Source organism: Pangasianodon hypophthalmus, chromosome 27, assembly GCF_027358585.1.
Source record: "Pangasianodon hypophthalmus isolate fPanHyp1 chromosome 27, fPanHyp1.pri, whole genome shotgun sequence".
Taxonomy (NCBI): domain Eukaryota; kingdom Metazoa; phylum Chordata; class Actinopteri; order Siluriformes; family Pangasiidae; genus Pangasianodon; species Pangasianodon hypophthalmus.
This window is the reverse complement of record NC_069736.1, coordinates 1,019,933-1,034,932: the sequence shown is the minus strand read 5'-3', so window position 1 is coordinate 1,034,932 and position 15,000 is coordinate 1,019,933. Positions and strand designations below refer to the sequence as shown.

The 15,000-nt window shown below is 40.4% G+C and overlaps 2 protein-coding genes across 3 annotated transcripts in view; one reads left to right on the top strand and one right to left on the bottom strand.

Annotated features, from left to right (window-relative positions):
* Nucleotides 1-1,744: 1,744 nt before the first annotated feature.
* psmb6 (proteasome 20S subunit beta 6) lies at nucleotides 1,745-5,518 on the top strand. The gene is made up of 6 exons (XM_026922156.3): nucleotides 1,745-1,902; nucleotides 2,889-2,956; nucleotides 3,085-3,216; nucleotides 3,786-3,915; nucleotides 4,160-4,304; nucleotides 5,185-5,518. Exons 1-6 carry the CDS (start codon nucleotides 1,804-1,806, stop codon nucleotides 5,310-5,312), a joined length of 702 nt encoding a protein of 233 aa, XP_026777957.1. The 5' UTR covers nucleotides 1,745-1,803; the 3' UTR covers nucleotides 5,313-5,518.
* Nucleotides 5,519-7,049: 1,531 nt separating this feature from the next.
* Nucleotides 7,050-15,000, bottom strand: part of kif1c (kinesin family member 1C) — a 30,235-nt gene continuing 22,284 nt past the window's right edge. For both annotated transcript variants that reach the window (XM_053230618.1, XM_053230619.1), the window contains exons 17-24: nucleotides 14,204-14,298; nucleotides 13,956-14,039; nucleotides 13,655-13,835; nucleotides 13,298-13,370; nucleotides 12,586-12,684; nucleotides 10,642-10,812; nucleotides 8,515-8,907; nucleotides 7,050-8,087 (exon numbers count right to left, since the gene is read on the bottom strand). In XM_053230618.1, the coding sequence (XP_053086593.1) occupies nucleotides 7,209-8,087; nucleotides 8,515-8,907; nucleotides 10,642-10,812; nucleotides 12,586-12,684; nucleotides 13,298-13,370; nucleotides 13,655-13,835; nucleotides 13,956-14,039; nucleotides 14,204-14,298 (1,975 nt within the window). In that variant the 3' untranslated portion in view covers nucleotides 7,050-7,208. The remainder of the gene's footprint in view (nucleotides 8,088-8,514; nucleotides 8,908-10,641; nucleotides 10,813-12,585; nucleotides 12,685-13,297; nucleotides 13,371-13,654; nucleotides 13,836-13,955; nucleotides 14,040-14,203; nucleotides 14,299-15,000) is intronic.

The window sequence follows — 15,000 nt, the reverse complement described above, 5'->3', positions numbered from 1 at the left end:
TCGACTCTGATCTCAGATCTGCTCCACACACACGGGACTCATTAATCAAGGAGACAAAACCACGAGATGTTTTAGAGATAATGCAGGAACGGACAAAACCACACACACACACACACACACACACACACACACACACGTCTCTGAGGCCCAGAACAAAACAATCCATCCTCAACTGTCTGTCTATCTCTCTCTGTCTCTTTTTTATCTCTCTCTCTCTGTCTCTCTCTCTCTCTCTCTCTCTCTCTCTCTGATCAATACCACGCCATTGCCACTGAAGTACACACTTCTCTGTTTTCTCTGTGAGTCTCGTGTGAATTTCAGCAGCACTGTGTTTAAAACGATCGATTGCAGCTTCGTCCTGCAGTTTATTTCTGACAAAATCACTTTCCCAGCAAAGTGCTCTTTTAAATCCAATCAAAAAGCTTTCTCACTTTCACAGAAGCTCCGAATGCTCCTGGATTTATGTGTTTTATTTACTCCCACAATTTAACACAATTTCAGTTTTTAGATTTCTCTTGCGTTGAACGTTATCACCACAAAATGCTGCAGCAGAGCACTAAAAATAAACAAGTGAATTTATATAGCGTCAGAGTAAATTTAGAGTAGAAGTGGAATAAAAAATAACAACCCGTGATCACTGCCGAAGGCAGAAAAGGTCCTGGACTGGAAAAAAAAAAAAAAAAAAAGTATGTGTATATATATATATATATATATACACACACATATACACACACACACATACCTCACTCCAAAGTTATTTGTTTCCTTGTGATTTTTATTTATGATATAAATACTATCATCATCACCAAATCACAAGATTATTAGATAATAAATCTTAATAAAACTACATTTTTACACTCAGCTGTATCTTGGGACAACAGTTTCATTATCTCACAATTATAACACAATTATCTTGTTTTTGAATGAGATATTAAAAAAAAAAAAAAGCCTTGTGGTATGTATGGAATCTCATATATAGTGGAATCTAATAAAATCACATTTATTTAACCCTTTCATGCATAAATTATTTCAAAACGTATCCAGATTCTTTACTATGTTCAATCACGTCATGTGATTTTGGAATTTTTGACTGTAAAATATTATGTACTATATCAAAAAGGAAATGGATCGTCCTTGTGAAGGACTTAAAAAAGGATTAAATATTATACTTGGAAAACAAAATCTATTGTATTTATAAACAAAAAATATCCAGGTGTAATTTTTAATTTATTTTCTTTACAGTTATAGAAAATATTATTTTGGAACAATGTAAAGCAATATTCTTATATTCTTGATATGAACAACATGGATACAGTTTAGGACAGTTATACGATTCAGTGTAAAAAATACTTTAAATTAAAAAAGGAGCTTAAAAAAGGTGTTTATTTGGATTTTATATAGAATTTTGTAAAGATATAGTAAAGACATGATGCACTGAGTCTAAACAGCAACAATAATCAGGGAAAAAAGCTTTAATTTACCTCTTTATCTGTAAGTGTGGACGCTGTGCATGAAAGGGTTAAATTCATTTTAGGTTTAAATAAATAAAGAAAGAAATAAAGAAATGAAATGAAAGGAAATGAATGTTTCCTCCCCGAAACAGTAGATGGTGATAAACAGTTCTGTGAGCTCATATATATACACGCCAATGGCTGTCGCCGTAACCCAAATCACGCCATACTAGAAATCAAGTTCACTACATAGTGTATATCCGCCATGTTTGTTAGGCGGAAGTAGTGCACTTATAGAGGGACTAGGACGCCATTTGGAACGCAGCCGCGGGTATTCAGGTACCGAGCTAAGATGGCGGGGTGTATGACAGCGAGTCGGCGCGGGGAGCTCTTTATTTCTGCTCAAAATGATTTGGTGCCAAATTGGCAAAACCAAGAAGTCAGCACAGGGGTGAGATAAAAATAAAAACAGTGATTTATTTATGTTCAGTGAAAAATACAAGAACTGCGGGCGGTTGGGTTTTATTTTATTCACCGGTTGTTACTATGAGATGGCAGATTTCGGCTAACTAGCTAGCTAACAGCAGCTCGCGAGCTCTTTATAAGTTATTTATCACAATATAAACTACACTCTTATCATATTTCTTTGTCTTGGTCGCTTTAATAAGCATCATTTCTGCGTTTTGTATTTCATGAACACCATTACATGGGCTAATAGTGTATAAATCTTACTCTTTTAACGACTAGTGTTTAGTCGTTAGCTATGTTAGTTAGCAACGCTGATTGTTTTAGTGTAGCACTTTAATTATTATATAATTTACATTTACAACATTTAGCAGACACTGTTAAAGTGTTTTATAGTCTCTGTTACAAACACCGTCGTGATAGTACACACAGGTCGTGGTTTAGTAAAAGCATTAAGCTAAAAACCTGGTGGAAAAGTGATGTATCGATGTACGGAGTCGACTCTTTGAATCAGCTCTTTTAGTTGAAAAATTGAGAGTCGACTCGCATAAACGAGTCATTTTTTGTTTTTAAACAGCTGTAGGAAATGCCATTAGTCTCGCAGTTTAATTCAATCAACATGCTTTCATTGAAGCTTCTTAATATCTGAGCTGTTGTTTGTGAAGTTTCATGTGAATTCGTTAATTAGATCCAATAAACCTTTTACTCTTGCTATGCTTATGATTTAGATATGGCCCTAAAGCCTCAGATGTACATCATCAGTTATTAAAAATAAAAATAAAAAACAAAAGAAAAACAGTTTTCACTGGGCAAAATATGACAAACTTTGCACTGAGCCGTTTGTGTGCCGAAAGAGTCGACTCTGATTGGTGAGCTGATTCAGATGATGTGACTCAGCGAGCGAGGTGAACATTTAAAAAAAAAAAAGTTGAAAATCTGAGCATTAATGAGTGTTAAATTTTGTCATTTCAGACCACCATCATGGCGGTGGAGTTTGATGGAGGTGTGGTGATCGGAGCCGACTCTCGTACGACCACTGGGTACGAAAACGTCTCACGATTGTTGCTTGTATTTGTATTAAAAACGTGTAAATATCTAATCTTGTGTATATTGTTTTTCTTGGTGTGTGTGTGTGTGTGTGTGTGTGTGTGTGTGTGTGTGGTTACAGAGCCTACATTGCGAACAGGGTGACCGATAAACTCACCCCGATTCACGACCGTATCTTCTGCTGCCGCTCCGGATCTGCAGCCGACACTCAGGCCATCGCCGACGCCGTCAGCTACCAGCTTAACTTTCACAGGTAACGCCGCGGTTCCCATGATGCACCTGTCATCTCAAATCACAAACAACTCACTACCTATAAACCCTGACCGCTTGCTCCACACCCTCTTTCCTCCACGTAGAGCAACTTCAAACAGTCTCGGACAAATAATCCGCGAATAATTTCTCAGCACTTGGTTCGAGTGCTTTGAGCTTTCTAGTCGTTTAATTCTTTCTGTCCACGCGGCGGCCATCTTGTCCACGGCCCCCGGGTAAGAGAGCCATAAAAAGAAACAGATTAGCAAGGTGACTTTTTTTTAAGACGGATTTGATATATATAATGAAAATCGGAGTAAATAATGAGTGATCTTCGGCTCCATTAATACAAAACACTTTTTTTTTTTTTTGGTGTGTGTGTGTGTGTGTTCAGGTTACTGATCATTTGCTTTTCACCATAAATAACTAAATGAAGCATCGTATTTCTGCGCATCCATTAATACGAGAATCTGATAAACCGGACCAGAAGGTTACTTATACATGCACATTTAATAACACTAACATCAGAGAGGTGTGTGTGTGTGTGTGTGTGTGTGTGTGTGTGTGTTTCAGTATCGAGCTGGACGAGCCCCCGCAGGTGCAGACGGCTGCTAATCTGTTCAAGCACATGTGCTACAGGTACAGAGAGGAGCTGATGGCCGGGATCATCGTAGCAGGTTGGGACAAACGGAGAGGAGGACAGGTGAGGCAACACACCTCAGCGCTGTTGAGTTCTGGATTCTGATTGGTCAGGAGGTGTTGATTCATTTGCTTTAACAGCAGCTCTGAGAGTAGCGCAGGTTTATATTAACGCGCTCGTTCTAACACGTTATCGTTTCTATAGTAACACAAACGGTTTCTGGTGGCTTTAAAAGTTGTGTTATAGCATGTTTATAACCTGTTTAAAGATTCTCACACTGACGTCCCTGTTTATTACGGCGCCTCAGGTCTACACCGTGCCGATGGGGGGGATGCTGGTGAGGCAGCCCGTCTCTGTAGGCGGATCCGGCAGCTCGTACATCTACGGCTTCGTCGACTCCAACTACAGGAGCGGGATGACCAAAGAGGAGTGTTTACGCTTCACCGCCGAGGGTGAGTGAGCAGCCGAGCCGAGCCGCTCTAATTCACACACATCCTTCACTTTATAGTCACGCAGGTTCCTGGTAACGTAAATGATAAAAACAGATTAAAACAGTTTAAAAAAATGTGATAGAATCTTGTGTCTATAACATACGAGATCATACTGTATTATATTAACCAGTGTTGATGTTTCCGAGTAACATTCTGCGAATAAAATAAATAAAACGCTGATTTATGGTCTCTCGTACGAACACCAACTCCTTTCAAGATGATATTATTTCATTTTAAGTTTAACAAAATCTTCTAAACCACGACATTCTGAACCTGCTGCGAGTCACCCTGACCATCCCGTAGTAATAATGAGAAATTTCACACACACACACACACCTTACGTCCGCTGAGATGCTGAACTTCTTTAAGAACGAGCTTGCCGTTCTCACATTAGGCTAAATAAATCTTTCCCATGCGAGACATTTAACGAGTTAACTAGCGCTAGCTGGTTGGTCCGTTTTAATCTCACGCAGTTAAACTGTGGGATCGGTGACGTACACGACATTTTTATTCTTTCAATACTGAAAAAACGGCGATAACCGACGCAGTTAATCACAATCACATTCCCCGGTTTTTAGGTGGTGTCTATGCTATTTAGGCATCCTACATGATTTGAGATGCAGCCTTGAATTCTTATTAAATGTGCAATAATCGCATTTCACAATGCAGCTCGCAGTAACGGCTTTTTTCTACCAGTCGGGGCACTTCCCAAATGTTACATACCGCAGCTTTAATGTTATTGAAAGGACACTAATTAGACAGTGAAGTGACTTCTGTTGTGTAAACGCTCACATGTTGAATTTTTTTCCTCTCTCTCTCTCTCTCTCTCTCGTCTCTTCAGCTTTGGCTCTTGCTATGGAAAGGGACGGATCCTCTGGGGGCGTGGTCAGACTGGCGGCCATCACAGAGGCGGGGCTTGAGCGCAGCGTCATTCTGGGGAATCAGCTGCCCAAATTTTCCTCTGCCTAAAATGTCTGTTTGTGGTTTATATTAGTAACAGTTACACATCCTCTAATTCGTACCTCTTTATTTTTCAGTATTGTTGTAATTAGGGAACGCACGTCTAGAGTGTTTGTACGTACAAACACAATCTCACACACTAACACACCGGACTGAACACTGCAACACTTTTTTTTTTGTTATTATTGTTATTGAAATAAAAGAAAGGATCTGGATGACACTGTGATTGTTTTAAATCTTCAATGAGCGAGAAACAGTAGCTACAAACCCCGAAAACAACAAGTAGTTCATCAAAGATCAAGAGAAGACGCGAGAAATGTGTCAGGTAACATACGAGTCCTTTAATTGTCAAACTTTTACGTTGCATATCATCGTCACGAGATCATCCTGCATGTGGCCGGAAAAGCCACAGGTTAAAAAACTTCTCTAAAATAGAGTTAAATAAAGATAATAAAGGGTTTGTTATGAATCATAAAACACTAACGAACAGAAAAAAATAAAAGGAAAGAACATTCAAACTAAAACAACTCCATGGGGGAAAAAAAAAATATAGAAGAAATACAAGTTACAGAAAATTTAAAAAGAGTTAAAGAGCTAGAGATTTGGGCGTGGCCTCCACGACGCCGTGGAAACGACAGCACCCCGAACAGACGACTTTTGAACTCAAAACCTCTTTGGTAAGTTTGTTTTTCCTCAGCAGGCACAATACAGAGTGAATTTTGTGGCAAAAATAATAAAAAATCTAGGAAGAAACATACACCTTAATTAGTTTTGGCTAATTGGAATTAACCAGTGACTCTAAGCCACGCCCACTGAACAAACAGGAAGTGGAGTTACGCTACATAATCACTCAGTCTCAAACCGTGTACTTTTAGTGTGTTAGCAGTGATTTAATAGAACTGCAGAGAAATATAAGTGTTATAAGTACATAGAGTGGAAAAGGGGCGGAGCCAAACAGTGTCGACGTTGAGCAAAAACATGCGCAAAAAAAAAAATAAATAAAAATAAACAGTTTAAGTGTGTAGTGTAAGAATACAGGGAGTTGAGACAGAGCCTTGGTGGATGGGCGTGGCTTAGGACATTTAAGATGGCCGCCTTCTTCCTGATATAAATCTGGCTTAAGAAAAAAAAAAAACATACTCCAGAAGATGAAAAGCAAAACGTTTGATGCTTAATTTAAAAAAAAAAATATATATATATATATATATCATAAGTTTTTGGCACAAAACTCACTCCGTCGCATAAGGTAGAATTTTTTTTTAACGATATGCAGCAGCTGTTTTCCAAATATACAAAATCCATAAGAATCCCAACTTGTTGTAAAAACAACCGCACTGCGCATCACGAGGCTCACTCGTCCTCCGTGTCGTGTCGCTCTCTCCCACGTACGTTAACGAGAATTTCACACCATCACGTTTATAATATTACACATATGATCAGTACACAAATCATGAAGACGGTGCGTGTATAAAAAGTTGAAAGGATTGTAGGCGTCGTAAGGCACTGAAGCCTGAAGCGTGATTCTCAAGTGTTGGAGAGAAAAAAAAAAATAAAATAAAAATCTTTAGACGCAGTTTGCGTGTAAAAACTATAACGTCATTGCACTGATACGCAAACCGTTTCAAGCTCATGTGCGATGAAAAGTGTGTGTAGTGTGTTTTCCCCAGAGTAAATATTAAAATGAATTAGTAATAAAAATAAAGAGTAATCAATAATCGCTTCCAGCATTTGTTTAAAAAAAAAAAAAAAAAAAAAAAGTCTCCACTGCAAAAACGCTCACAAAAGAAAAAAAAATGATCATATTATACGTCAAATCCAGCTGAACACTTCCTTTATCCTCCATCAACACCTCTCTTCAACATTACTGAATCCTCGACATCACTTCCTGTCTCATGAGTGAACCAATCAGGTCTCCATAGGGCTGGTGATGTCATGCTGAGTGGGCGGGGCATTTGTGGGCTCAGAACTCTCTCCGGACCAGTTCTGGATCTTCTCGGGTGGTGCGGATTGAAGCCGAGGGGGAACGTAGTAGTACTGGTTCTGGTGTTTCTGGAACCCTTGCTTGCTCTGCTGGTTCTGGTTCTGGTTCTGTTGGGCTCCGTCCTGAACCGGGCCCGCGTTCGGGTTGTACCAAGTGTACTTCGCCCTCGGGTGTGACCCTGCCCCATCTTTGCGCTCTCCGTTATTCTCGTGTTGGTTCTGAACGAAACCGTCGAACGGGTTTCGGCCCCGGTTGCGAGATCGGTTCCGGTTACCGCGTCCTCTGTTTCCGTGGTTACGCCGCTGCCACTGGCCCTTATTCGGAGAAGGCGGGGACTGGAAAGTGTGCACAGAGGAGGAAGAGGAAGTGGAATCCTTTCCTTCCTGTGTGTCCGGTTCTCTCTGGCTGGCTGAAGGTCCCCAGTGGAAGCCCCGGTGCTGAGGATTTCCCTTAAAAGGAAACTGTAACTTCCTCTCTAAAGGCGGCAGGAAGCGACCCGTCCCCGGTAGAAACGGTCCGTTTGGGACGCGGCCGGTCTGAGGTGTGGAGAAAGTGTTCGGGATGCGACCCGATCCCCCGCCGCCGCCGCCACCGCCGAAGGGATTATTCTGAGGGCGCCCCGTTTGGGGATTGGACGGAGCGCCGTTGCCTCGGCGACGCTTGACATCTTGATACTTATCGGGATACTGCCACCTGTGACGACCTCGGCGATACCCGCCGTCCTCCTCGCTGCGCCATCCACCGGGCTCCGCCCCCTCTTCGGAATTAGCTCCGCCCGTTTCCGTCATGGAATCTTCGTCTCCCTGTGAGGAACAATATCGCCATGACAACGTGTTTCTATGCTACGATAACTAAAATATACACAAACACATGTCTCAAGTCTCAACTCTTCACTAATCACACACAACACGTGGAACGCAATCTGATTGGCCAGTTTTAAATTTTTATGCTAATTAAAGCATTCTGATTGGTTCACTCAGTCAGCTTTAACAAATACATGAGACTTTTAGAAGAGAAAGAAGGAAAAAAAGATGGATGTAGTGTGATATTGTATAATAATCGTTATTAATCACACAATCCAAATTTTTTGAGCTGAAAATAACTTCAGTGTTAATATAAATATGTGAAATTATAAAAATGCTCGAGTCCCGTGTGTGTGTATGTGTGTGTGTGTGTGTGTGCTGTTTAAAGAGGGAGAGAGAGTTTTTTTCTACGTCTCGTATGACGTACCTGCAGCTCTACAGGAAATATGCTCTCCATCTTGACCATTCTGTCCCTGAGTGCTTTGATCTCTTCATCCTTCATGTTGTTCTGCAGCTTCACCTCCTGCAGGATGTCAGTCAGCTTATCGATGTGCGCTTTCAGATCTCCCATGTCCGTCTTCCCTCCCTCCGGTCCTCTCCCCCTCTCCTTCTCTCTGTCCCTCCCTCCGGCCGGTTTCTCCTCCGTCTCGGTCTCGTCCTCTCCGATGCCCACCGTGTTGCACACGTCCCTCGCCACGCTCCTCCAGCTCTCTCGCTCCTGAGGGTCTCTCTGTCCGTACGTCCTGCACAGCTCCTTCATGCGGACGATGGACAGAGCCTCGATCTCCTGACGGGTGTGCCGGAAATCTCCCAGGGCCACCTGAGGGACAGCGAGAGAATGGCGAGAAGAGATGAGATGAGAAGAGCAGAGAAGAGACGAGAAGAGCAGAGCAGAGATGAGATGAGAATAGAATAGTCAAGAAGAGATGAGAAGAGATGAGACGAGAAGAGACGAGAAGAGACGAGCAGAGAAGAGATGAGATGAAAATAGAATAGATGAGAAGAGAAGAGCAGAAGAGAAGTGCAGAGCAGAGAAGAGACGAAACGAGATGAGAAGAGCAGAGAAGAAAAGAGAAGAGCAGAGAAGAGAAGAGCAGAGAAGAAAAGAAGAAAAGAGCAGAGAAGAGAAGAGCAGAGAAGAAAAGAGAAGAAAAGAGCAGAGAAGAGAAGAGCAGAGAAGAAAAGAAAAGAGCAGAGAAGAAAAGAGCAGAGAAGAAAAGAAAAGAGCAGAGAAGAAAAGAGCAGAGAAGAAAAGAGAAGAGCAGAGCAGAGAACAGAAGAGACAAAATGAGAAGAGCAGAGAAGAGAAGAGCAGAAGAGAAGAGCAGAGAAGAGAAGAGAAGAGCAGAAGAGAAGAGCAGAAGAGAAGAGCAGAGAAGAGAATAGAATAGAATAGATGAGATGAGAAGAGCAGAGAAGAGAAGAGACGAAACGAAACGAGACGAGAAGAGAAGAGCAGAGCAGAAGAGAAGGGCAGAGATGAGACGAGACGAGAATAGACGAGAAGAGCAGAGAAGAGAAAGAGTCGACAAATAATCAGTGTTTACTGTCTAGTGAACAGTAGCGATCTATTCACAGTTGCCTTTTCAGTTCACTTTGTAGACGTAGAATTACTGACTGGAGCTCATCTGTAGCTCTGCACCCTTCTACCCTGTCCATCAAAGGACTTTCCCTTTTTAATACGTTAAAATAATAACAATAATAAATTATTGTTTATTCAATTTATTCATAAAGCACTTTTCATGCATTTAAAGCTCAATGCAGCTCAAAGTGCCTTACAGTGTAAATCAGAAATAAACTTCATGTAAAATAGGCTGATAATGAAAAATAATAGCTGTGATAGAAAGTGTATAATAATATATACTATAGAAATATTAATAAAGTGTGTAAAATAAACTGAAAGTACAATAAAAGTGAGGAGCCAGTAAAAATACAGCAAATCATAAAATATACTTAAAAGCTGATGTGAAAAAAATGTGTCTAATATTTAATATTTAAATGTTTAAATGCATTTCATTATTTATTATGGATTATTATTATTATTATATTGGGTTTCATCCTTTAGGTGCTTGATACAGTTAAGACCGAACGTGTTTGTGTGTGTGTGTGTGTGTGTGTGTGTGTGTGTGTGTGTGGACACTGAAATAAGTGGAAAAATGTCTAAAGAAGAAAAGAAAGAAAGAAAGAAAGAAAGAACGAACCTTAGAGAAAAATGAAAGAATCTTGAAGGCTACATTTATATGTAATTGATGTATTTAAAAACTATTTTTTATATTAAACATTTCAACAGGCCAATTCTCCACGGTAAAACAAACATTATAAAATATAATATATTATTAAAATTATTACACATGATGAACCAGGATCTAGTGGAAACGTTCTTGGACCCAAATATGAGAACCTTTTCATTGAAGAAAGTGTTTTTATTCTCTTTTGGCTGAAAAGACGAAGCAAAATTTTCAAGATTTCTGAGGCTTATCGGTAATTCTACTGTGTTTACGATGTGTGTGTGTGTGTGTGTGTGTGTGTGTGTGTGTAAAACAGCACTGCGCACCTCGTAGCAGATCTCTTTAACAGCCTGAGTGCGCAGCTCCTCCACGCTCGGGTGCTGTTTGGTTTCGAGGCTGGCAGGAAGACGCCGTCGCTGAGGAATCTGATACACACGCAGAGGCTCGCGGCGTTTCCCGCTGCTCGGCAAACCGCACTTCTTCACTATGGACTGCACCTGAGCGCACACAAAAACCTGTACATTACTACTGAGGGGGGAAAAAAGAAAAAAAAAAAGAACAGTCAAATGAGAAATGTAGAAAAATATAGTGGAGGAAAAAGCGTCAGAGTTGAAATGGGGGGAAAAAAAAAACCCATCACAGTTTATTTATCTGTTTTGGTCTCGTCAGCGATCCTACCTTATAATAATAATAATAACATTAATAATAATAATAATAATAAGTGTAGCTGCATTTGTTTCTGCATATTTTGTACATTTTACCCTTTTGCACATTCCTGTACATATATTTCATATTTCTTATTTCTAATTTTTAACTTTAATTTAGTATTTAATGCAGGAGTACACCAGGTTTCCGTTTCACTGCGAGTTATAAACTCTATATAATTGTGTATGTGACAAATAAAAATCTTGAATCTTGAATCTTCTTTGTCTTTTGCGATGAAATCGCTCGACCCAGACTAGCTCGTAACACCACCATTAGCTGAAGGTCCAGCAGGACGTGTGACGGGAGTTAGTGGAGCGAAAGCTGCAGTTATTAGGGATTTAAAAGCCGTTTACTCGAACCGTCTGCCCTTCATGTAGGTCACCATCTGACTACAAGGCTAAATTCTTCAAAATAAATGACAGAGAGAAGAATAGTGATGGTTTCTCATTATAGCTCTTCTTGCGTTTAACAGCAGGGTGTGTAAATTTTTAGACTTTCTGGAGCATGTTAAACAGTTCTCAAGATTCTTGTGTTAATGAAAACCTCCTTACCATCCAGCGATCGTGAACAGGAGTGTGTTTTCGAGGGTCTGGGAATAAAACTGTTCCTCTTCTGTACATTTTGTTCCTGCTTGCATCTTTATTAAGAAGAAAACTACTTCACGATCCATCATACAGCGAGTATCGTGAATATAGTAACGATAGAAACGTGAAACCAACGTCGAAGAGCTTATATTTATGCAGCACTTCTCTCACCTGTCTTATTCAAAAATGTAATATTAGGAAATATAATGATTTATACAGCACAAAGAGCATCACGAGGGAAGTGTCCAACACTTGTTCCCTTTAAAAACAACCTTAACCAACCAATAAAAGCAGCATACAATAATCTCTGTAGACTTGTTATTGGGTTTTTCATTTCATTTAATAATAACTATCTTTACTATCTACAACAGTTTCTGGTGCCACATTCCACAATATTCTACACAATATTTCTTTTCCATTCCTACAGTTAGAAAAGTGATTGGAAAGAAGGCATTTATGTATAAAGCTCCCTCGGATTGGAATAATTTACGTTCAAATATTTAAATATGGTTTGTTTTCTTATTTTGAGAGAAATTGTACATGCTTCAGATGATGCTATAATATTATATAACGTATAATTTATCATTGCTGGACAAACATTTGTTCATTTGTTCACGGCTTTTCTGTGGCCATTTAATGGTTGTGTTCACTAATGTACTTATTCTTTTGATGTTTGTGTGTTGATTGTTTTATCTGTAGTGTGTTTGTTGAATTGTTGATTGTTTTGTTTTAGTTTTTTCCTATTACTTTACTGTTTTTTGTTTATTTTTTGTATGTATTGTACGTTAGGACACGAGATGTTCATCTCAAGGGATTTATCCGAAAGAATAAACTGGCATGAAACGGCTGCTGTGGGCGCGTCCCCCATTAAAGCGCCTCGGCATAGGGTTCATCACCTCAGAATGGACCAGAGAGGGTGTGTGTGTGTGTGTGTGTGTGTGTGTGTGTGTGTGTGTGTGTGTGAGAGAGAGAGAGAGAGACCTTGTTGGCAGGTAGTTTCTCTCGGAGGGATGAGATGAGCCTCCAGCTCTCCTCACAAGACCTTTTATCCGAGTCATCACCACTGTCTGAGTCTGCATACTACACACACACGCACACACGCACACGCACACACGCACACGCACACACGCACACGCACACACGCACACACGCACACGCACACACGCACACACACACACGCACACACACACACGCACACACACACACACACACGCACACAGAGCAAGAGAGAGTCATTCATAAGGCTCATTGAATTAAATTCAGAGAGAGATAAAAGAGAGAAAATAGAAACACAAAAGGAGATAGAGAGAGAAAAGACACAGACAGAGAGAGAGAGAGAGAGAGAGAGAGAGATGGAAGAAAGGATAAGCACAGGAACAAAAATAGAGAGACGGAGACAGAACAAATCTGAGCTCAAATGGAAGACAACAGAAACAAAGACAGCAAATGTGACTGACAGATAAGTGAAAGGAGAGAGAGAGAGAGAGAGAGAGAGAGAGAGAGAGAGAGAGAGAGAGAGAGACAGAGAGAGACGTATGTCAAGGTCAGAGACGTATTCACACTGTCTGTACTTGAAGTCTGACTCACACACTCTTGGGGACATGAACAGAAAAGTGTGTGTGTGTGTGTGTGTGTGAGAGAGAGATTGTGAGAGTGTGTGTGTGTGTGTGTGTGTGTGTTCTCTCCATCTCACCAGTCTTTGCTGTTCCAGCAGTTGGTCAGCCTCCTCTTTCTCTTTACGGTACTGATTCTCCAAATCCTGCAGCCTGAGGAACACAAACAGTGTGTTTGAGTGTGTGTGTGTGTGTGTGTGTGTGTGTGTGTGTGTGTGCGCGTGTGTTCTGTTTTTTCCACATGCAATACTCATTTTACACTCTTCACATCTTCTCTTTTTTTTCCCTCCACTTTCATCTTGTTTAATTCCCTCACTCTCTCACCATCTCGATTCTGTTTAATATTATTTTTCTCTTTCATTCCCAGTCTCTCTCTCTCTCTCTCTCTCTCTCTCTCTCTCTTTCAGTCCCACTCCCCTCTTCCTGCCCTCTCTCACCTTCTTTCCATCTCCTGTTTTATATCGATGCCTTGTTTCTCCAGCAGCTCTTTCTGTGCGTAGCTCCAGTCCACTTGCTCCCCCTGCTGGTCCTGCGTGACGCTGCGCTCTCTTTCCAGCCGCGCCTGCTCGGGATGGTTAAAGCGAAACACGTGGTTCTTCCCCATCACGATTCGGTTACCTAACACACACACACACACACACACACACACACACACACACACACACACACACACACGTAAATTTTCCTAAACAACAAAACCGTGAACGCAAACAATAAAACAACAGCAACATCCTGCACCTTGTTTGAGTACGACTCCTTCTGTGATCTGTTTGCCGTTGACGTACGTTTCCGCTCCGGGTAACGGCTCCAAAGTCACAACAACTACAGAGAGAGCAACAGAAGGAAAAAAAAACAACCAAACAAAAGATTATAAAAAACATTTCTACAACATAAATTAATAATAATAAAAAAAAAAACCTCAGGAGTGGGCAGTGTGTCAATACGATCAGATCACAATACAATTACACAACAGTTTTCAGCTTCACCTTCCCCGTTTTCTTCCACTTCACTGCAGAACACACAGTGCAGCTCCTTTATAAACTGACCACTCAGACGAATATCTACATCCTCCTGTCCGACTCTGCAACACACACACACACACACACACACACACACACACATTTAAGCATACAGAAAAGCAAAGCATCTCAAAATGTACACACAGATAACCAGATAACGCACTCGTCTTGCTTGCTCTCCAGATTAGCTTTATCATCATCAGTAATGCAGACTGGTCCAACTCTAGCTACAGTTAAAGAACAACGTCTCATCGCATACCGGTGAACTTCCCAAAAAATACACACAGCTTTGGAAATATTGGGAATATTTTCGATTTAAAATGTCAGGAATCTCCTCGGATTTGCTCACTAACAAGACTTATTTTTTTTTCCACCGGCTCTTAGTTTACATAAAAGTTTTTAAAAAAGTGCTCAATGTCACTTATCCTTTTCTGAAAGGTTCATATTTCAACGTTGGAAGCTTTGCTGTAGAAAAAAACAAAACAATCAAACAAAACAACAACAACAACAACAACAACAACAAAACCTCAGCGGAATAATTTAAAAAAAAAAAATCACTCACTTCCCATAGGATTACATGGAAAACTTCCAATAGGGGAAAAATTCTCATCTCTCTATCATGTGCCATGTCTCACATCACACAACAAACAAACAATAACAAAAACAAAAACAAAAACAAACAATAACAAACAAACAAAAAAAAACTCTAATTCTGCATCGGACTGAACCAGGAATTTAACATCTTACTTAACAGCTGAACATTA

Excerpts from the sequence above, each read along its gene's own strand:
- psmb6 (XM_026922156.3), top strand. The coding sequence starts at position 1,804 with ATGGCGGGGTGTATGACAGCGAGTCGGCGCGGGGAGCTCTTTATTTCT. Across the intron at positions 2,957-3,084 it reads GACTCTCGTACGACCACTGG|AGCCTACATTGCGAACAGGG; the intron begins GTACGAAAACGT and ends GTGTGGTTACAG. Across the intron at positions 4,305-5,184 it reads TTTACGCTTCACCGCCGAGG|CTTTGGCTCTTGCTATGGAA; the intron begins GTGAGTGAGCAG and ends TCGTCTCTTCAG.